The sequence below is a fragment of the Rhamphochromis sp. 'chilingali' genome (assembly GCF_963969265.1).
Source record: "Rhamphochromis sp. 'chilingali' genome assembly, chromosome: 15".
Taxonomy (NCBI): domain Eukaryota; kingdom Metazoa; phylum Chordata; class Actinopteri; order Cichliformes; family Cichlidae; genus Rhamphochromis; species Rhamphochromis sp. 'chilingali'.
In genome coordinates, this window is record NC_137942.1 from 15,888,438 (window position 1) to 15,907,131 (window position 18,694).

Below are 18,694 nucleotides of genomic sequence, written 5' to 3' on the forward strand. Positions count from 1 at the left end.
TCACATACAAGGTCTTAAATAATCAGGCCCCATCTTATCTTAATGACCTTGTAGTACCATATCACCCTATTAGAGCACTTCGCTCTCGCTCTGCAGGCCTACTTGTTGTTCCTAGAGTATTTAAAAGTAGAATGGGAGGAAGAGCCTTCAGTTTTCAGGCCCCTCTTCTGTGGAACCAGCTTCCAGTTTGGATTCGGGAGACAGACACTATCTCTACTTTTAAGATTAGGCTTAAAACTTTCCTTTTTGCTAAAGCATATAGTTAGGGCTGGACCAGGTGACCCTGAATCCTCCCTTAGTTATGCTGCAATAGACATAGGCTGCCGGGGGATTCCCATGATGCATTGAGTTTTTCCTTTCCAGTCACCTTTCTCACTCACTATGTATTAACAGACCTCTCTGCATTGAATCATATTTGTTATTAACCTCTGTCTCTCTTCCACAGCATGTCTTTTATCCTGTCTTCCTTCTCTCACCCAAACCGGTCGCAGCAGATGGCCCCGCCCCTCCCTGAGCCTGGTTCTGCCGGAGGTTTCTTCCTGTTAAAAGGGAGTTTTTCCTTCCCACTGTCGCCAAAGTGCTTGCTCATAGGGGGTCATATGATTGTTGGGTTTTTCTCTGTATCTATGAAGTGCCTTGAGGCGACTTATGTTGTGATTTGGCGCTATATAAATAAAATTGAATTGAATCTCTGGCAGTTCATCTACCTTTCTTCCTTCATTTCTTTCCTCTTGCCTCCTTCGGGACCTATTTTTTTTTTTTCTTTCTCTGGTCATCATTCGTACCTTTGCAGATTATATATTTAACAAAAGACATTACAATTCTGATTGGAAAAAGGAAAAATAAAAATCACTCACACACACTAGATATGATTCTCATAAAATCTTTAATGGAGGTGATAACATGCAAAAAAAAAAAAAAAAAAGAAGAATAAAATGAATTATTTAGGAACGCTACTATAAAAAGAAACGAGAGGCCTTTTTAGCAATGCACCCGTTGGTGACCATCGCACCTTCTTAATAACTGAGCCATACAGGTAACAACTGAGATGTGACAATGTGCTGGAGGATAAACAGGGAAGCATCCCCAGTGTGGGAAAAGTGGCTGTTAGTTTTGTCCCCATTCCCAACATTTCAGGATCCATGTAACTGGCGCGTCGCCACCGGAAGGCATTCATGAGTTTGTTGCCGGGGTGCAGTGAGAGTTTGTGCTCTGTCGGCATCTAGAAATGTGATGCAGCATTTATTCAAGACTGTGTGAAGCTACATAACAAAGAACAGTGAGCAGAAGAAAAACCGTTACCAAGCATCCTTATTCGAGACAGCCACCATTGGGAAAATACTGATACCTGCCATGAAATGATTGCTGGCATTAAAGTCATTCATTTCATGGGTTACTTCTTGAATTTAAGATCAAACCATTAATTCTGTTAAAATGTTCATTTAGAAAGCCATGTTTTACAAAATAATGAGCATGCTGGTGCGAAATTATGTTGACCTCTTTAAACATTACAGAAAAAAAAAACGATACATGTATTAGAGGATATGCATACCTTAAAAAAATGCAAAAGTAAAAAGAATTTAAAAAAAAAATACTGTGAGAAACTGTGAGAACTTTATCAGGCACTCTGATACATCACTCTTTATCTCACGCTTTAATAAGACTGTACATTTTGTGCATTTCATTACCAAGTCAAACAAGGTACTTATCAAAGTCGACCACCATGGATGATGTTTTTCTTTAAAAAAAAAATAAAAAAAAAATAAAAAATTTAAAAAAACAAGGAAAAAAAAGAAAATTTAAAAAAAACTTAAAAAAGAAAAAGAAAAAAAAAAAAGCGCATACACCTCACATGTAGCGGAAAAACGCACAAAAACAAAAAACCAAATCCTTTTCTCCTATTTGAACAGCAATGAAAAAAAGCTTAAGGCAAGATGCTGAACACAAAAATCCAATAGTTGATCTGGACTGATCTTTGTTCAGCTCTGGTGTTTGTTGGCATTTACCAGTTCCATCAGTAATCATCAAGAAGACTAGTGTTTTTTCCCCCCGATAGTTGGCTCTCTGTCTCAGGCGTCTTTTACTACAGGTCATGAGAATCCATGACTTCCTCTCCACACCTCCTGAGTCTGCTCGGAGTCGCCGTCTCCTTCCATGCTTTTTTACGCTGGCAGGCTCAGCTTCTTGCCTTTCAACACTGAGGGATATAAAGTTAGACAGTCATCAGGTGAGAGCCATCTTTATTCCTGCAGCCACACGTTATTTATTCCACTATGCACTGACACTACACATGTAAGATCACTTAAAAGTGGACCATTCCTCAGTCTGTGTTCCCTCTTTGTGGCTCAAAGGCTTTGGGAAAGCTGTCTTTTAAAGATGAACCGATCACTAATGCTACAAATTAAACATTAATTTTAAAAGGAATCATTTTCATTTCCAGCAACTCTCTCTTTTGCATTCAAACAGTGTGACGTTACCTGATACAAGCTTTCATGTTAAAAAGGTTAATTGATCATTAGAAAAATCCTTTAAACAGCAAACAGAAAGATGTGTGAGCCCCCATTGTGCGGGAGCAAAAGGACAAGTACATCCAAGTGTGTAGTTTTGCGCAGCCGTCACATTTGATGAATACAAGCGTGAGTTTTCAGGAAAAGCCAGAGATTTTCTGGGTGACGTCAAGCTTGTTCACAGCAGTTAAGAACGCCCTCTGGCTCTTTTGAGTTAAACTGTTCCAGGAACTATGTCCCCCGAGCAGAGAATAAAAGTTCCTCTGACGTGTTGATGAATGAAAAACACATATTTCTCATGTTCAATCCACTTGCTAATCATTTTTTATATGGATGCCTTAAATGAGAGCCCTGGTTTATTTCTGGGAAAGGACACAAACCCAGGGGGTCACAAGCTATGGGACGAGCCTGATTAAATGAGATTGGGATTGCGTCAGGAAAGGCATCCAATGTGCCAAATCAAACATGCGGATCCATCAGCTGTGATGACCTTTTAAAAAGGTCAAAAATAAGGGAGCAACTGAAAGTTCCAGATGAGGATGATAAAAAAATCATCCAAAGTTGCCCCAATCAACAAGCTACAACTAACAACCAACAAAATGAGATCCATTTAAAAAAGGAACTTAAAAAATATCAACTGAGTTGAGTTAAAATGTAACAAACTTACAAAAAACATCAAATTTGAGTTTTAAAGATCTCTGTAGTGACAAACGAGTGTCTCCACAGATGCAGCAGTTTTCTCTAATAACGCTGTTTAAACAGTGAATTGGTGTTAATGGCTCTGAAAGCCCTTTGACAGACTGGCGAGCTGCTCGGGCTGTATCCTGCCTTTTGATTTGTGCCAGCTGGGATTTGCTCCAGCCACTCCCATGACCCTGAATTAGATAAGCCGAAGGAAATGCATGGGTGGGTTTTCAAAGCACTATAATTTGGCTTTGTAAAATAGAAAGAATATTAAATAATAATAAAATACAAGTTCAGTTGACGCTAACAACCATCAAACCAGCTGGGAATTTCCAAATCATTGCACAACATCTCCTTTATGCCTTTCCCGGGACACTCGATTTACAGTAAGATAAGGAGGGAATTGTGTCTTAAACAGCCATAACTTTGGAGAATTTTCTTTCAGGAAACTTGCGCTGCTGAAACGTCAGATTAGCGTAGCCTGAACTCTAGGATGAGGGTTTTCCAGGGAACAAGACACTGGATGTTTACACTCATCCCTTTCATCAAATTTAAGGAATGATTTCAGGGCCAGCGAGGGCACGAAGAGCAACTACATCAACTAAAGTGTCCCCACATATTTCACGTCTATATAAATAATAACAAATTAGCCAATATCTGAATAATATCGATGCTTAAACCCACCTTTGGTGACATAAAGATAGAAGAAGTCACAGTAGAGGACAGTCTGGACCACACCAGCCACTATGGCAATCATGTCAAAGAAGCCCTCAAAGTAGAAACGCCAGATCCAGTTGAAGAGGTAAAGGGCCCGATACAGCCCCAGGCAGAACAGGTAGTGGGTGGTGATCGTCTCAGCCTCCCCGGTCTTGCTGATCATGAAGAGCTGAGGCAGAATTGCCACAGACTCCAGGTAGATGGAGAACGTCCAAAGGATCTGCAGAAGACATTTACATATTCAGGAACACAATTTTACATTTACTCCCAAAATGTCTGGTTTGGAATAGATCATGTGCCTCACAATTTGACTGCGATACAGCAGTTTGAACTCACCTCCAGGGGAGAGAAGTCATGGTTAATGAGAACAGAAAGACCCCCGACAGGAACCACCAGGAACTCCACTCTGAAACTGTCGTGGTTTCCATCGTAGGTGGCCCTGAACTTCGCGTAGATTAGGTATACGGTGGCATATGCGCAACCGATGTAGATCAGCTGGTAAACAGCAAAGAACAGCCTGTCACTGGAGTGTTCTGGGAGAAATGGTGAAACCTATGTGAGGGTCAGGGCTGTGTGGTTGGCGGTGTCTTACCTTCATGCATGTGTTATACAGGGAGATGAAAGAGGTGAACAGATCCAAGTAACGTGTGGTGAACACAAGAGCAAACAGAATTTGGCTCTTTCCAGAGATGCCTTTAAGAAAAATATCAAGCAGAAACACAGTTTAGGCTGACATATACCTCAGCAGTTCACACAAAGCTTCACAAACAGCCTGGGCAAAACAAATCATGTTTTTTCTTTATTGAACAGTGACATCTGCTGGAAAAAGGATGAAACTCCGAAGTCTCAAGAGTTCAAAAAACAAGACCGTTTCTTTTCGTTTGGATTCATTTTAAAGGGTTAATGGAATAATGAGTGATGTCAGCCTGTCCTGATTTGCCCATAGGACAGTTTTTCCCACGTATTCCAAATACATGGAGATTAGATTTATTTATTTTTTTAAGTGGCTGTGAATTGTTCATATCTGTGAGCATGAGTAAAACTGTTATCAGACTTCATGTCCTGTCCAAAGTGTACCCTGTATCTTCCCATGATACATGGTACACATGATGCAAGAACATGATGCACCACCTCAAAACCACAATCAGGTCCTAATTCTCCAGGAATCTCAACTAGTGTTTGCTCGACATTCTTCCTGATAAACATCGGGGGTTTTCAGCAAGTGCCATCTTCACTCTCTGTGGCATGTTTGAGTTTGGCGTGTTTGGTGTGTCTTTTTGGAATCGATAACAATCTTTCCTGAACAACGTCAAATGTTTTGATCCATGTTCTTTATATTCTTAACTGATATCACACTTTTTAAGGGTATTTTGGGTCGGTCATCGTGTGCCCTGATTTACTGGTGGCAGTGGTAAGAGACAGGCAACGTGGGGAAATAAATAAAAATAAATAAATAATAGGAGACACTCTTTATAAACAGACGTGTTTTTTCAACCAGTTTCTACCAAGCAGACAATATTCAAAATTATTGGTCATTAAAATCAATGACCTCAGATCAGAGGATGTTATATGTTAAGAGTGTATATTCAGAAAAAAAGCTAATTTTTTGTATGTTCATTGTATGTTGATGTCAGGCTGAGTGCATATTCATTGTCTTTCAATTTTAATGACAGACCAGTTCAATTAACAGCCTCTCAGATTCACTTTGAGTAATCTCTTCCTCAACACAAGTTAGATTTTCCCTTGGTTTCGTTTTATTGGGGATCTCCATAAGGAGTCGTGTAAGTGACTGTTAAGACCTATACGTTTTAATAAATCAATCAATCAATATTTTAAACTTCCAGTACCTCCAGATTTAACACAAAGCTACATATTCTTCAGGTTTTAGCTTTTCACCCAAAACGCATGCGTCAACTTTTTTAATCAATCACAAATCTTTATCGAAAGTGGGACACAAAACCGCCCCCTTCTATGACTTATCTAGGACTTTAGATAATCATAGACTGCATCACTGCTGCCTATGTTGTTAGTTATTATTATTAATGCCTAAATTTTTATGTGAGTCTATAAGCATAAAATGCATTTTTAAATAAGTAAAACTTTGTACAAACTCTTTTTAGCAGGTATCTACTTCCGTTGCGCTTTCTAGAACGCCACGTCAGAAGCCAGACCCAAAAAATCGAGCCCCTCACACTTAAACAGTCAAACTATCCGAGCAGGAGTAAATGGATGTGAGGTGGAGGGGGTGGTGCTGAAACGTAGAAGCAGAAACCGCAAAAAGTTATTCTAAATATATTTGTTAAAGGTTCCATTAATGTGCTTAATTGTCCAGTAAGCAGTAGGAACCCAACTGACCGCACTCAATCCACAGATCGGAGAACGATTAACGTACAAAAGGAATTCCTTCAAAGTCAACCGTTACTTTGATGTGTCTGCGTTATATTTTCCACCAACTTTAATATTTCACTGTCTAACTGCAGCAAACTTAGTAGTAGCTTGTGATGGAGATGCAGGCAGCACTTTTTAGCTGCCATCATCAGTTAGCCCATTCAGCAGCTATTAGCCGCTGCTTCAAATGAATGAAGAGGAAACGTTAGCATTGCTAGGTAGGTAGCTTAGAGGTTGCTGCCTTAAAAGATCAGATTTTTTTTATCGATTAACACAAGTGAAACGGAACTAGTGACATTAGAAAACCTCACTGTAGCATTTATATTAAAGCTATATCCAGTGCTCACCTGCACACGACCTGCTTTTCCATATTTTGAGTAGCAGGATGATGATAGCAGCCAGATGAGAAAGATCTCCTGTGAGCCTGAAGATGTTCATAGCTGCAAAAAGAAAAATAACAGAGACACAGCTGAGAAGCTAACGTGGACTTTGAAACGGGTCACGCTTGATCCTGCCTGGTGTGAAAGATTCTTCTGCTCAACTTGGAGGCACAACACACCGGAATTCACGGGCTTGAAAATATGGCGAGAGTGCAGGTCGACGTGGAAGGGGGCGGGACAAAACACATAGCCAGATTTGCATTGGACCAGAGAATGAGTGACAGCAGGAGAGGACCCGCCCACAACAAGCACGACGCTGAGAACATGAGCCCTGGTTGAATGAGGAGGGTCATCACAGACTTGTAAACCCCATAAACCTAATAACTGGCTGTGCCATCCTTGGCAGCAAGAACTGGCTGTTGATATGATTTTCTTTTTATGAAATGCTCTCATCAAAATGTTTTTTCTGGCATATGTAAGACCAGGCTTTGTGATCTTTTTAGTCATCAGTGGTTTTCTCCTCCCATGGAGGCCATTTTTGCCTGGTCTCTTTCCTATTGTTGAAGCATGAACTCTGACCTTAACTGAGCCAAATGAAGCCTTCGGTTCCTTAGATGTCATTCCGGATTCATTTGTAACCTTGTGAATTAGTCCTCAATGCTCTTTTGGAGTAATTTTGGCTCACAGGGCACTCCTGGTAAGCTCACCAGTGTTCCAAGTTTTCTCCATTTGTTAATAACGGTCCTCACCGGGTGGTTCACTGGAGCCCCAAAGCCTCAGAAACGTGTTTTTATTTTTTAACTCTTTCCAGACTGATAGATGTCTATGACTGTTCCTCACCTGTTCTTAAATTTCTTTAGATTGGGGCATGATGTGCTGGCTTTTTCGGATATTTCTACCCCACTTTACTGTGCCAGATATGTATTTCTTGAGTCAGCAGGTCTGGCAATTGTCAGGCCAAAAATATGGTTAATCACAGTTAAGTAATGATTTACAAGAGGGTGAAGGGAAGTGGCATGAGTGTCTGGCAGTACTTGCTGTCAAATTGGTCACAACCTCATAATTAGGTTAGCGGGGCAATTTTTTAGGCAGGGCTGAGTAGGTTTGGATAATAGATAAATGAAAAGAATCATTTAAAAATGTAATTCTGTTTTTACTGAGGTTGTGTTTGATTATTATGAAACGTGAAATGTGACAAATATGCAAAAAAGCTAAGAAGTCAGGAATGTGGTAAATCCTCTTTCAAGGCAGTGTAGATGCATAAATAACAAAATGTGGGGAAAATAAAATCAGCGAAAACAAAATTCATAGAATTTACTCTCTTGTGTGAGCACGATTGCTTCATACATATTTCTCCAAAACTACACATTCAGCTTTATTGACTTGCACTGAGTTATTTACTTTCCGCATAACCTTGCATGATATTATTACTGCCGGAGTCCTGTCACCAAATCTCTACACATTCTCAATAATTCAAAGTTATTGTTCTACCGTTCCTAGATTGCGCCATCATGTGTGCACAGCATGAGTTGACATTTGTGTCTACACGCAAAAATGTTGCCCATGTTGGGTAATAAGGGGTGATGGGGCTATTTGTGATTCCCCATCGCCAGTGACACCAAACCTCGCAATCCTTCATTTAAGAGCGTGAAATCAATTAAATGTACTTACATTTTAAACAGTAAATACTAGTAGTACAGTAGTTCATAATATCATGTTACCATAAATACAATAAACGCTTTGAATATATACAAATCCATTAATTGTACTGTAGAGCTGCACAATACAGGAAAATAAGAAGGAACTAGTAGACTTGAGGAAGTTCAGTCTACCACTTCCCATGTTGTCAGCCATTTAAAAAAAAAACGGCTGATACAAGGAATCATGAGATCATTCAGTGTCTTTCAAGCCGCAGACATGGACCGGTTGTTTTGGCTGTCTCTCCTGCTCGCCCACCTGTTGGTCACAGGTAAGATCATTTTCATATCTTTGCCGTCTGTAAATAATTCCTCTAGGAAATATATGTAAAAGGCTGGGTGTGATTCATATTGATTCTCTTTTGCCTGTTTATTGCAGCTGGCGAGGATACATGTCATGTCAACATATCACAGTCAAACAACATAATCTGGAAGAAAATAGGGGAAGAAGCTGTTTTCAATTGTACAGTTATTTCCAAGTGTTCAGTAGAATTTTACTGGTTCAAAGAGAATGTCTCTCTACCGCTTCATATGAGTAAAAAGTACCAAGGAGAAGCGTCTTTTCAAATTAATTCACTTAAAGCGAGTGACAGCGGGATGTACTTCTGTGCCGCAGCAACTCAGAATGGGTGCTGCACACCGTTTGTAGGGGAGGGAGCAACTCTTGTAGTGAGAGGTAAGGACTGTTTAGAGAGAAAACTCATTTTACAGTCATTAAAATGAAGACGACGCCTTCACTTTCTTTCTTTTTTTTAGAAAATACTAAAACAGTGATGGGAAAAATCGTGTTGGTATCATTTGTCCTCTTGGCCGTCTACAGCTTGACTATAGTGACGCTCATCATTCTAAAGAAGGTGAATCACAGACACATTTATTTTAATGTGATCTATTGTACAAGCCGGACTGAAAGTCAGTTTGTGCTCACGTGAAATTAACCTTTCTCTTTCTGTTCTAGTATGGCTGCAATATGAACATCTGCAGAAAGACATCCAAAAACGACAAGGTCTCTCTCTTCTGTTTTAACTCATGTTTGATGAATCCATTGTTTTCAAAATAGGGAAAAGCCCACAGATGCAAAAAAAAAAAAAAAAAAAAAAAAAAAAGAGGAACAGGAACGAACTAAACCCTCTGTAAATACCAAGGCAGAAAAAAAATCCTAACCCCCCCTCCAAAAAAAGGGCTTTATAATAAATTTTTACTCATCTTTTCCCTTATAGAAAAACGCAAATAAAAAAGTACAGTTCCAGGACGTGCTGAAAGAAATGCACAAGAAGAGAAACATGGAGAAAAACAATCAAACAGCAAGCAGAAGCTCTTCTGAAGTTGAGGTAAATGTTGTTGTTGCAGCATGTTGAGGTTAGATTTAGTCAAATAGACAGATTGTGTAACTTCTGCCGCAGGATGTCTGTACAAAATTCAATTTAACTGTTTTTGACCAAGTTTTAATATCGTTTCAGCCCTCGAGCAACGACCTGCAGCATTCTTCTGATGACATCTATCAAAATGTCTAAGCTTCATTCAAGGAATTGATGAATTCAGACCTCCATCATCTTGACGGAAAGGAAATTGTAAAGCCATTAAACACCAGCTGGATGATGCTGTTGAGTCTGAGGAAACAAGCAAGTCTGCAAAGGATGCAAGTCATTTGTGCTTCTAATCTTTTCTCATGAAATGAGACATAAAAACTACAAAACCAGCGTGGACCAGGCGACTATTTCCTCTCTAAACGTCAAGGCTCTTACACAACCCGCCTCTCACAAAGCATTCGAAGTTGTGTTGGTCTCCACCGCGCTTCCACAGCTTCCTTGTTGCTCATAACAACTTTTTCCAAGGATTTTATTTTCAGGACTTTCTGCAACACAAAAGGGGGATACTTAGACGATCCACATTAGAGGAATTACATCTGAATTTCACTTCTACAAAAAGCAAAATGTTACACCTTTTGTTGCACGAATCATTAATCACGACGATTACTGGCAGTGAACTGACATGAAATGATAAAGCCATTTCTCATTAAAGGGGTCATGGCACTTTTTTGATAGCGCTTAATGTTTGTTACATTATTGACCAAGAATTTCTTTAAAACATTCTTAAAATCTAATCAAAAACATAAATGTACCACGGATAGATTTTTTTTACCATTTTTAATTAGAAACAACACATTTATAGAATCTGATACCAAAACATAGAACAAGATACAGCACATGTCTGTATGTCAAATACAGCTTATGTTATCATAGGAAAAGAGAGGGCCTTGTTTCTCTTTAGAGAAATCACAGTAAACTTATTAGAAATTCACATTAAGGCAGTGTTTAGCATTCTGAGCCAGTTGTGAAGCATATCCCATCCCCTAAATCTCAATACATTTTACATTATAATGTCCATTCATACACTGGATTATAATCCTTAGATTAGTTTTCACCATTTACAGCCTTTATTCAAAGTCTGCATAAACTGCCCCGTTTGGGCTTCTCTCTACTGTAAACTATCAAATACAGGTGATGCGAGCCACTTGAATCATGTTTTGTTTTTTTAATCTGCATGGAGGTTATTAACCATCAGGTTTGTGACACTAACTGTCTTTTTCATCGGGTAAAATAAGGCATTTCATTAACTGGCAAAATGAAATTTTTTGTTCTTGATGAATACCTTTCATTGATCATCACTGTTGATGCCAGAGCTTGTGAGACCTGAGTTTAAGTGACAATAATTTCTGATGTTATGTGGCCACTTTATGCGTCTGCATCTGTGAAAAGCTAAATGGAGTGTTTTTACCTTTCTCTCCCTCTCCATTATATAGATGATATATAAAAGCATCATAAACAGACAAAAAAAATGAAACAAAATATTTTTTGTGTACAAAATGATCAAAAAAAATCAAAGTCGACACTTAAATGATAGTCTTCAAGAAATAACCACATGACAAGTTTTTTGTTCCAGAGATGCGAAGCTGTTAACTAAATACTTCTCTTCAAGTAGATGCTTGAGTTTGTGTTTCAGTTGACTCTTTAAGGATCGAGAATGTCTCGACTATTTGTTCTCATTGCTAAAGCAGCGATTTAACATCCAACTTCAATGTTTGCATGAGTAAAGTTCCTTTAGTTAAGTTCATTGTTTACTCAGAACCTTTTGGCCTTCCGAACATCCACCTTATAATGTAGGATCCTGATAAGTGTAGCTGAACAGTTGGTGGGATTCTGTCATAAAAATATATCTCACAAACTAATTATAAACTAACAAACTATTATAATGCTGAATTTGTGCCCCACCCAACCCAACAACCAGTAAATGTTTAAGAATGGGAAGTAAAATACCACTTTTAAATCAAAGTAAGTGGGATAAAGTCTAGATATATTTGCACCCAGATGAAAATTGCCATTTAAAACATTTACTTTTTTCCACTTCAAATATTTAAAGCCCCTTGATTTGTTTGATTTTAAGGTACTTGATGATTTACAGTTGTTCCCTGTTAAAATTTCAATATATTCACTCATTTAAATATACAAAAATACTCATTTTAAATTATTCATTTACAGATCCCAACTACAGGCAATTAAGCCAGGTTCTTTGAATACCGAGAATACTGATATTAGCCATCAATATACTTTGTGTCAACTGTGTGACTGTTGCGAATGGAAAACGGCCTCCAAGCCAGGACTTGCAGAGCAGCGACACACATGGGCACCAAGCAAACCAAGTAGAACATGGCTCTGTGGAGGCTCTCCAAGGCACTAAAAACAAGGACAAACAAAGTGTTGGTGTAGTTACATTTATTTACAGCTGAATCATCCTGACTGTCACAATGCTAATTACGGAAACTGCAAAAGCATGCCTGTGCATGTTGACTGTGACTCGTTTAAATGGTGTAAAGAGGAATCAGTGGACGTACAAAACCATAAAGATCTAAGATATTTCAAGAGTCAGTTTATGTGCAAGGAATCGCTGTGAGCCAAAAGCACTCTTCAGATTCCTCTAAACAGTTTATGACAAGGTCTTGGCTCTGAACGATGTCAATGAGAAACACTATCCCTAATATGGCCAATCATGCTCATGGCTATGAGCACAATTTAACCACCCACTGGTTAAATGTTATGTTTACGAGGGTTGCCACTTAGAAGAAAGGTGGTCTAAAGGGAGCTTATTTTTATTTTCACGCAGTGGATCAAGTGAGGGCCTGCGATAAGATATAACAATTAATTGAAACTGTGACACATACAAATCCACTGTAGGAGAGCCCAAGAAAAAAAAAACATTGTAGATGGAAAACAAATGTTTCAGTGGTTCAGATTTTAGAAAATTATATAAACAGTGACCTTAGGAAAAAAAAGGCCAAATCAGAGAGGCTGTCTCTTGAAACTGGTGTTTATTCAGTTGACTATAAAGTCGATTTTCTGCATAATAAAACTAAATAGCAACCATAGAAAAAAATGTTGTTCTCCTTCAAATTAAATGTGCCTCTATTTAGATTATCTGAAATGATAAGGGATCACAGTGGTGGATTTTTGGTGGTTTATTTTACTACTTTACAGTTTTAACTTTTTAGATTAGCTTCTTATTCTGCATTTGTTTAAAATCTAAAACACACTTTAAATCCATCAGTGTCATTACAGTTTATTGGTCAAAGTTAGATTCTTGTTACATGGTGCTATTGTTTTATACAGGATGGATTATCTACATTTCAATAGAAAAACGGGTTATTTATACTATAATGGGATAAATGGCCCCAGGCTTAAAGCTGAATAGTAACTGAACGCTTTGGAAAACGTACTACATTAAACATGGGTATCAGCAGCTGCAGCAACTAAGGCCCTCTTATTTTTTCCTCAGGTTTTTAGTGCTTACTGTACAGCAAGTTATGACATAAAGTATTAACAGACAGACTTAGGACACATGTCATAGATTTATGGGTATAATCTTAAAACCAGCTCCAAAAACATTTGGGCCCATTAAGTCAACAAGTAGCAAGAAACTCTCTGTACCTCGGATCTGAATCCTTTGTGACATCCTTCAGCTGTTCATACCCAAAGTGGTTCAGGATATTTAACACTATCATAGGAGCCAGAGACTGAGCTGGCTTTGTGAACAGTGCATTTGTTCCAAACACCATGGAAGAGAGAGGGGAACTACAGGAGGCGAGGAAGAGAAGAAAACGCATCATCACACATTAAATCATAAACTTGTTTCATTGCGTGTTAGTACACAGATTTGTGAGTGCTTAAATGAAATAATGTTGCATATTTTCCTAGTTTATGTAGTAAAATCAGGAGGTTTTAAAACAATGCTGTAGCAGCCAGAGTTAATGAAGTGGTTTATATTTGAATCTGGGGAATGACTGAATTAGTCATTTGTGCTGACGTTCATATTTATAGTCATGATGATAGTGACACAAGTCAAGGGGATGGCAGGGTTGGTCTGCAGGCCCACCAGTTTGGTCCATCTCTGAATAAATACTAAATAAATACTAATAATATTCCCATCAAACTCAGCTGTTCTTTCTTACATATAACTGACAGAAATAGTGCACAAGGTAAATGTCTCGGCTGATTAAAATTTTGGCTTTGTCGGTATGACATAAAGGACAGTGGTGTCCAAACTGTCGACTGTGTTTCTTACCTGCGCTTGTATTTCTGCAGGTCAGTGTCAATAATGTCAGCCAAAGGCAACCCAAAAAGACTGAAGGAGGCCTGAATTATAACCCTGTATAAAACATAGAAACCGAAAAGAAATAAAATCAATGCAGTATAGTAAAAGAAAAAAATCTTTTTACATATCAAGACAAACAAGCCCAGCAGTAACTTCTTACATGTTAATGGTGAGGAAAAATGCCATGAAATAGTAGTGCTGAGGACCAATTGCTAGCATGACAGCTGCCATTCCAGCCTCCACATAGAAGATGAAGAGGATGATCCTGTAGTAGCCATGCCTATGCAGCAGACTCTGAGAGCTCAGCACTAAAAGCTAAAATGAGGACAGTCAGGAACAAGACATTGGGTTAGGCAAAGCAGATGATTAAAAAGCTGCAAGTATTTTAAAACCCTTTCCTTTTCGGTGCTTTCAGGTGTTTATTTAGACCTCTGACATTTGAGCAAGGTGGAGAGTTGGCAGCCGAATAGCTCTATTTATGAACTATGTGGTAAACGAATATAAATAAATGGTTTTAACCTCTGGGAGGTCCTAGAAAAATGCATACACTATTGGTCTTAGAGCCACAAATCGACCACGCCATAAAAAGTGCTATAAAAAATTTATATATTAATATTTTTTTCCACTTTAAATTAGCCAATCTTTTAGACCTACTTCTCCTTGAAATATTCATGTCAAGTTTTAATTACATTTCGCGGATTTTAACCCTTTTAATCGCAGTTTAATTACATGAGCGCACCGTTTTTTTTAGCCCCCCAAAACAAAACGAAATATTAAAAAAAAAAAACATTTGAAGTAATATTTGATTGTTATTATAATTAGGCCTTTAGATGGACTAAAGATTGGCACCAACCTTCATTTCGATCGCCTTTTTTTTTTTTTTTCAGGACCAGAAAATGGTCTCCAGGCGGCAAATGCTCCTCCTCTAGGCCGAAATCAGTGCATCCTCCCGGGTTAACTCCCGACGATGACCGGGGCATGTTGCGTCGGACCCCTTTTTCCAACACACACGTCCGGTACACGTCACAACAAATACGTCATTTCCTGTTGATTTAAAAAAAAAAAAAGCACCCTCAAACGGTCCTAGGGGCCGAAAATGGTCCCGCCCGATCAGCGGGCGAAGCCGCTGCTGCACGCCGGAAATGAGGCTTCGTTTCCCGCAGGTCTGTTTAAGCAGCCCGCTGTTTTCCAGCCCGGGGTCAAATGTGGAGCAAGGGCGCCACCCGGTGGACAAATAAAAAAATTACAACTCTAAGGCCAGTACTGCAAACGGAAACGGAAACATAACCGATCACGATCGATTTGACCGTCATTTTTTTGCCGTGAAAAATAGCGTTTATAATGGGTTTCAATGGGGCACAAATCGACCACTAAGACCAATAGTGTAAGTTTGTCTGTAGCTTAGCCACTGAAGCTAATTTCCGGAAGTCATACTGAAATTTTAACAGTAAATGTGACCAAACTTTTTTTTGCAGACTTTCGCTATATTCCATTCAACACAGTGCAAATGGCATGTAATCAAAATTTGAAAATAGCCACAAATCGACCCAAGACCACCCAGAGGTTAAGTAGTTATTGCAAATATTTCTGCCCAAAATACTACAAAAACTGTCCATTTAACATTGTCTATATCCCCTGTATTTGTTCCAAATTGAGAACTGAAAACTGGCACCACCTGAGTACGGATTTCAAATTTTCCAAGCTTACAAATTCCTTTATCAGTGCAGTCAGCAGTAAATATCAACTGAAAATGATCTTTGTACCTCACTGTTCAGGACCTGTGACTGTAATGGACTAAAGCAATCAGTGTGGTATTTTAAAGCATTTATTCTAATCTTTATGGGGAAAAAAACTAAAACACTAACACTGTGGGACGATACCTGTGGACAGATGAATGCTGCTCCATACATGATGCTCTTTGCCAATGATGGAAGCACATCTGGAGGAATCAGGTGCTCAGTAAATATCATGGTAAAATTATTAAAGAAGGCCAGCATGAACACCTGGAAGAAGTTCATTAGTACAAATAGCTGAAAGTCCCTGTTGGTCAGGATTTGCCATGTCAACGTTTTCAACGTGGAGAAGGAGCATGCCAATGGATGCGAAGTCTGATCAACAGACGCGGGAGCATCTGATTGAGATGCTTTATTGTCAAAGCGGCTCTTGCTGTGGAAGCCTGTGTAGAGCATGCAGCCACAGCTCAGGATAGCAATCAGCACAGCGAATGCCTGAAAGGCCAAGAAGTCTTCCATGTTGTTGGAAACCACACCACAGAAGAGGACACTGGATGAGCCAATGAGAGAAGCCACCTGGGAAATAAATAAGAAGGGATATGAAAAGAATGACGTGCTTAGGTACATAGAGAGAATAGACGTCAGGATGAAGGGCCTACCTGGTTGTACTTTATGAGTCTAAGTCTGTTCTGATGATGGCTGGAAATCTCTGCAAACAAGGCACATTGTGCCAACAGCACAAAAGTTAGCATGCCATCGAAAGCACACAGCGCTACTGTCAAGTGTAAACCACTCAACCAGTCGCCAGGGGCGTAGGAACGCCATGGGAACCAGGCTAAAAGAAAAGCTAGCGAGTAGAGGGGAGCGCCGTACAGGATGGAGAGACGTCGCTGAGAGCAGCAGGGTACCCTGGAGTTATCTTGCAGGTAACCAAAGAGAGGGTCATTAACTGCATTCCACACCATGTACACCACCTGTGGATAGGAAGCATGTAAAAGTGTTAATAAAAACAACAAGTAAATCTGTCAGAAATTTAAAAAAAAAAAAGAAGTAAACTTTAAAATAAATAAATAACACAGGAACTTTACTGCCATTTAATTGTTTATCCATTGGTTAATCACTTATGAACTTGTATTATGTATGACAATGTTGGAGGTTTTTATCATCAGGAAAAGCTGTAAAACTTGTGAAAAAAAGAGTTAAGCCCAAAACCTATGCCGTTCTTTGCATTTTCCACATCTATCCCTTGGTCCATATCAAAGTCTTTACCAAGCCGATCCTTGTCTTTGTGACTCCTGCTAGTCCTCCTTTTTCATTATTCCACCCATTTTGTGCAACATATCAGTACCACTGGGCGCAAAACTGCCTCACAGCATAATGCTACCACCACCATGTCCAAAGCTGATGGAGCATTCTTAAGATTGAAAGCCTCAACTTTACTTCTCAAAAATTCCTTGCCACTGTGTCCAAATAACTCCATTTTTTTGCCTTGTTTGACCAGGTTAGGATTAAATCTTTTTTTTTGGCTTGTCCATGTGAGCAGCTGCAGATTTCAGTCTAACTTGAAGATGCAGACTTTGGGGGAGGGGCTTTCTATCTCGGTTGACACACTTGCAGTCCATGGCGATGTAAAACTCACTTCACTCTGGACGGTGACGCTGGTGCTCCAGCAGTTTCCAGTTCACAGTAGCCTTCAGCTTTGGTGGTTTTCGAGCTTTTCCTGAACATCATAACCCATTTCCTATCATCTGAGAGTGACAGTTGGGGTGTTCTTCTAGACCTCTGCAAATTGCATTTGAATAACTTGTTTAAACTGATGATCTTGGAATTTGCATTTGTTTAGAAATGTTTCCAAGAGACCTTCCCATCCTGTGTAAATCAGCAGTTTTCCTGCTTAAATATTCACTCAGCTCTCTGGACTTTCCCATTGTTCTAGGTATTTGTTATTCCACTGAGTGCCATCAAGCAAATCCTTTTTATAGTGGTAGAGAGAAACTACAATTACTATTCAATCATAATCAGTAATCGTTAGGTTACTAAAAGAAGTCATTCCTGGGCATGCATGTTAGACATCGACATCAACATCGGCTTATATTAGCCCTCTTGACTGCAACTGAATCACTTCACAGATACTGAAGTGATTTTATGAAGATAGAAATTCCATAGAAATTCTTATGGGTAATCTTTTCTTTTTGATGCTTTGAAGAATTCAGAAGCCAGTTGTTTTTTTATTTTAAGCAACCGGCTCTTTAAATTGTACTCTACAACTGTGCAACTCACAGAGTATTGGTCAAGAAGGACAGGTCAACATACTCACTTGTGATTGGTGAAACGCTCCTTCGGATATCTTGTACCTATTCAGGAAGAGTTTCACATAGTAGAAGCTGAACATATTGTTTATCATGCTAGACCCCAGAGTGGTCATGGCATAAGCCAGCGCTGCAGGGTTCACCCCAAAGTTTATCAGGTGTCGGAAGACATTCATTGTTCCGGTCTGGAAACGCTCGAGACAGGTTTCACCTTCACGCCCACGAGAGCTTAACCAAGTTAAATGTGTCTTTAAACGAGCAAGGAGCGAGGAGAAGTTGTTGTCACCTGCAGCACCGGTTTTACAACGCTACTGCTGTTTAGCATTGCTAACGATACTGCTGTAAGAATAGCAAAATTCCACAGGGCAAAAAAAAAAAAAAAGAGTCTGGTAATGAGACGGATATTGTTCCTGTTCACTAATTCCCATGAATGTACACTTGTTAGGAAGTAACACTTGCTAAATATTTACCCAAGCATTGTAAAAAACATAAAATCTACCCCAACGAAGCTGTTTTAGAGTCACCAACGGGCGGGACTTCAGGATAAGAAACACGATCTGATTGGGCATAAAAAGTTCCTTCCTTATATTTACTGCTTCGTAATTCGTCAATACAAATCTCCGTCAGGCAACGTGG

The 18,694-nt window shown here is 39.2% G+C and overlaps 3 protein-coding genes across 4 annotated transcripts; 1 reads left to right on the forward strand and 2 right to left on the reverse strand.

Annotated features, from left to right (window-relative positions):
• Positions 1-1,733: 1,733 nt before the first annotated feature.
• On the reverse strand, positions 1,734-6,885 carry LOC308410682 (ER lumen protein-retaining receptor 2). The gene is made up of 5 exons (XM_080904223.1): positions 6,644-6,885; positions 4,501-4,601; positions 4,245-4,403; positions 3,876-4,128; positions 1,734-2,197 (listed from the first exon to the last, which is right to left on the reverse strand). Exons 1-5 carry the CDS (start codon positions 6,732-6,734, stop codon positions 2,163-2,165), a joined length of 639 nt encoding a protein of 212 aa, XP_080760349.1. The 5' UTR covers positions 6,735-6,885; the 3' UTR covers positions 1,734-2,162.
• Positions 6,886-8,520: 1,635 nt separating this feature from the next.
• Positions 8,521-10,298, forward strand: LOC308410681 (uncharacterized protein). Its single transcript, XM_080904222.1, has 6 exons — positions 8,521-8,645; positions 8,753-9,049; positions 9,130-9,227; positions 9,329-9,376; positions 9,591-9,701; positions 9,831-10,298. Exons 1-6 carry the CDS (start codon positions 8,561-8,563, stop codon positions 9,882-9,884), a joined length of 693 nt encoding a protein of 230 aa, XP_080760348.1. The 5' UTR covers positions 8,521-8,560; the 3' UTR covers positions 9,885-10,298.
• A 177-nt stretch (positions 10,299-10,475) lies between these two features.
• Positions 10,476-18,580, reverse strand: mfsd13al (major facilitator superfamily domain containing 13a-like). Of its 2 annotated transcripts, none has more exons than XM_080904221.1 (7): positions 17,389-17,939; positions 16,409-16,723; positions 15,897-16,325; positions 14,177-14,331; positions 13,987-14,070; positions 13,353-13,496; positions 10,476-12,104 (listed from the first exon to the last, which is right to left on the reverse strand). In XM_080904221.1, exons 2-7 carry the CDS (start codon positions 16,712-16,714, stop codon positions 11,963-11,965), a joined length of 1,260 nt encoding a protein of 419 aa, XP_080760347.1. In that variant the 5' UTR covers positions 16,715-16,723; positions 17,389-17,939; the 3' UTR covers positions 10,476-11,962. The 2 variants fall into 2 exon arrangements, with proteins under 2 accessions (XP_080760347.1, XP_080760346.1); XM_080904220.1 differs by lacking the exon at positions 17,389-17,939 and adding an exon at positions 18,067-18,580 and having other exon boundaries at positions 10,493-12,104.
• Positions 18,581-18,694: the final 114 nt, after the last annotated feature.

Coding starts and splice junctions, on each gene's coding strand:
- LOC308410682 (XM_080904223.1), bottom strand. CDS start 6,734: ATGAACATCTTCAGGCTCACAGGAGATCTTTCTCATCTGGCTGCTATC. Junction 4,602..6,643: donor GAAAAGCAGGTCGTGTGCAG/GTGAGCACTGGA, acceptor TTTTTCTTAAAG/GCATCTCTGGAAAGAGCCAA. Junction 4,129..4,244: donor ATGACTTCTCTCCCCTGGAG/GTGAGTTCAAAC, acceptor TGTCTTCTGCAG/ATCCTTTGGACGTTCTCCAT.
- LOC308410681 (XM_080904222.1), top strand. CDS start 8,561: ATGAGATCATTCAGTGTCTTTCAAGCCGCAGACATGGACCGGTTGTTT. Junction 9,228..9,328: donor CGCTCATCATTCTAAAGAAG/GTGAATCACAGA, acceptor TTTCTGTTCTAG/TATGGCTGCAATATGAACAT. Junction 9,702..9,830: donor GAAGCTCTTCTGAAGTTGAG/GTAAATGTTGTT, acceptor ATATCGTTTCAG/CCCTCGAGCAACGACCTGCA.
- mfsd13al (XM_080904220.1), bottom strand. CDS start 18,234: ATGAATGTCTTCCGACACCTGATAAACTTTGGGGTGAACCCTGCAGCG. Junction 16,724..18,066: donor GAGCGTTTCACCAATCACAA/GTGAGTATGTTG, acceptor TCCTATCCACAG/GTGGTGTACATGGTGTGGAA. Junction 14,332..15,896: donor CAGCATTCATCTGTCCACAG/GTATCGTCCCAC, acceptor TCCTCATTTTAG/CTTTTAGTGCTGAGCTCTCA.